Source organism: Pediculus humanus, genomic scaffold (assembly GCF_000006295.1).
Source record: "Pediculus humanus corporis 1103172108322 genomic scaffold, whole genome shotgun sequence".
In the NCBI taxonomy this organism is placed as follows: domain Eukaryota; kingdom Metazoa; phylum Arthropoda; class Insecta; order Psocodea; family Pediculidae; genus Pediculus; species Pediculus humanus.
The window spans coordinates 429,461-432,406 of NW_002987891.1; the positions used below are offsets into that span (position 1 = coordinate 429,461).

At 40.1% G+C, this 2,946-nt stretch overlaps 1 protein-coding gene across 1 annotated transcript; it reads right to left on the reverse strand.

Annotated features, from left to right (window-relative positions):
* Positions 1-2,946, reverse strand: Phum_PHUM615550 (uncharacterized protein; the record flags this gene model as incomplete). Its single annotated transcript, XM_002433103.1, has 2 exons — positions 1-64; positions 149-2,946. 2 exons carry the CDS (start codon positions 2,944-2,946, stop codon positions 1-3), a joined length of 2,862 nt encoding a protein of 953 aa, XP_002433148.1.

Below are 2,946 nucleotides of genomic sequence, written 5' to 3' on the forward strand. Positions count from 1 at the left end.
TTAAAAAACTAACTGACCAACCAAGTTCTTCTGTCCATTGCCATCGATTGAACCGGTTAATTTACTTATTAAACGAGAGACTAATAATAATAATAATAATAATAATAATAATAATAATAATAATAATAATAATGAAAAAAAAACTCACCTTTCATCGTCGTTGGGCACAAACTGCTCCCCGTTTCCGGTTACTTCGACCAGACTCTCTAAAAGCGTTACACTCCCTTGAAGATCCACTCCGAAAGGTTGATTTCCTCTCACCCCTTCGAGTCCTCCACCCTCAATGACCGTCATAGGCAAATTTAAATTCGTTACGTTTTGTCCTAAATCCGACACTATTTTATTCATTTGATTCACGTTTTGATTTCTTTGACTTTGACCTTGAGTCATAACACTTTGATTCGTCACTAACATGTTCGGATTTTGATTTTGAAGTACCTGGCTTTGACCGCCGATTTGAGATTGCTGAATTTGAGTTTGTCCTAACACTCCGGAACCTTGCATAACAGTCTGATTCGAAGACATCGTTTGATTCATTTGATTCGGAATTTGGTTCACAACGTTTTGGCTCTGCATACCGGAAGAGCCTAGGGTAGATTGATTTAACGTAGTACTTTGCAATCCTTGTTGACCGGTCGCCGCAACAGCGCTCGACTGACCAGTGGGCGGTAGATTTTGATTCATGTTAACGTTTTGATTTGTATACGACATTTGTTGATTAATCGTTGTATTGGTATAAGGAATCACAGGATTTTGAGTTGTACCCGTTTGACTGCTGTAGCCCATCGTTTGATTGACCTGGTTCATGGACACCGGAGCAGTTGAATACGTGATACCCTGGTTCTGAGCGTTGGCGACGTTCACGTTTCCCGCGTTTGAATAATTGATTGGTTGATTCGATGAGGGAGTACCGCTAACATTCATTCCGACGTTGGCTTGCGCCGTGGAATAATTTTGGTAATTTTGCTGTTGCAGTATCTGCTGGCCTTGGAGTGCTGTTCCCGAGGGAGCTCCGGTAAGAACGGTTTGTTGCGGTTGCTGAAGCATGGGTCCTCCTTGAATCATTTGACCGCTTTGTTGCATCAGTTGTGGCATTTGATTTGGAATAGATGAACCTTGTTGAATACTAGGGTTTGGATTTTGTGGTTGAATCGGTTGACCTTGCATTAACTGACCGGCTTGACTAATTTGTTGGCTTTGAATAGCGTTAGACATAACGTAACCTCCTATAGATGTATTCGGAGTCGGTACCTGCTGCATCTGATTCTGAACCATTTGCTGATTGTAATTTTGTTGCATTTGTTGTTGCATTTGAACAGGAATAGGTTGATTAGAATATTGTTGAATGGTATGACCCATTTGCTGGCCCATATTCATCATGTTTTGCCCTTGATGAATTTGTTGCGTGGTCTGAGTTACATGCGTTATACCCGGCTGTTGCAAATGGCCTTGTTGATTTATAAGAGCGGGCCCACCTTGAACTACTTGCTGACCAGAAAGAATCTGCTGCTGGTTGGCTAATATTGACGTTTGATTACCTGGCGGATAGTATTGCTGCATATTGTGATTGATTTGAGCTTGGGAAATATTACTATTTTGCTGCATCATTTGTTGCTGAATTTGTTGCATTTGGATTTGTTGCTGCTGCTGCTGTTGTTGCTGTTGTTGTTGGATATTATTTTGGGCTTGATTCATTTGAGGATGAGGCTGTTGTTGCGGTTGCTGTTGTTGTTGTTGCTGTTGACTGATTTGCTGAGCTGAAGCTATCTGCTGGGATGGATTGATTTGAGTGGGCATGTTTTGTATGGGGTGGGAAGAAGGATTCGAAATATTTGGCTGCTGGGTAGTGTTTTGTTGCTGAAAATTTGTTTGATTAATTACTTGTTGCATTTGCTGATGCGGGAGACTCTGAGTTTGTTGAACGTTTTGTTGCATAGGAACTGTTGGATGACTTAAACTTTGACCTTGAGCCTGAGCCTGAGCTTGGGCTTGCATTATTTGTTGCTGATTTATATTTTGACTAACGATTGAATTAGACGGATTTGGCTTTGACGAAATATTTATCTGAAGATTGTGTACACTTTGCCCGGGCGAAACTGAATTTTGAATATTATTTTGAACTGCTTGGTGAGAAGGATTTTGATTCTCCATTTCCTCGTGAATATCATTAACTGGAATTCCGCCGTCCGTTCCTTGATAAGAGTTTTGCATATGAGAAGCTTGATTTTGGTTTTCGCTAACTTCGTTTTTCATACTAATTACATTTTGTTGCGGAGGAGGATGATGATGAACCATGGTATGATCTAAATAATCCATACATTGCCATCGCCCCCGTTTAAACGGTTCAGTACTTTCTATTTTAACCACTTTAAACCTTTCATTACGGGTCACGTGAGTTGTTTCCCTTCCTAAATCGTTTTCCGTGTTTTTAACGTTCGTAATGTTAATAACGTTATTGGTATCGTTAATATTAATATCGTTTCCGGTTGATTGATTATTAATACTTGTATCGTTTGATACAATTGCTAAACCGTATTGGGAAGAAGTCGGTATGACTGGAGCCGTACCTAAAGACGTAGAACTCTGATTGAAAAAAACATCATCCTTTGAAAAAGTGTCCTCCGAATAACTGGGCGTTTCATTTTCAAAATCCGTGACGCGAGAATTATCAATTACGTCCGATATATCCTCCGTATGACTTTCATCTAAATCGTCCGCCGAATCTTCTCCTCCATCATTTGACATTCGTGCAGCCGTTACCACGCTTGTTATTTGAAAACTTGACTTTTTTTGCCTCTGGCTCGGAGGTACTGGAACCGAACTCCCAACTGGTTCACAATCGACATACCTTATAGTTTCACTAGTAGTCCTATTAATTGCATTTGGAGTGTATTTACTATTTTGTTTTTCACTATTTTTTGCAGCCTTTGAATTACATTCAGACAT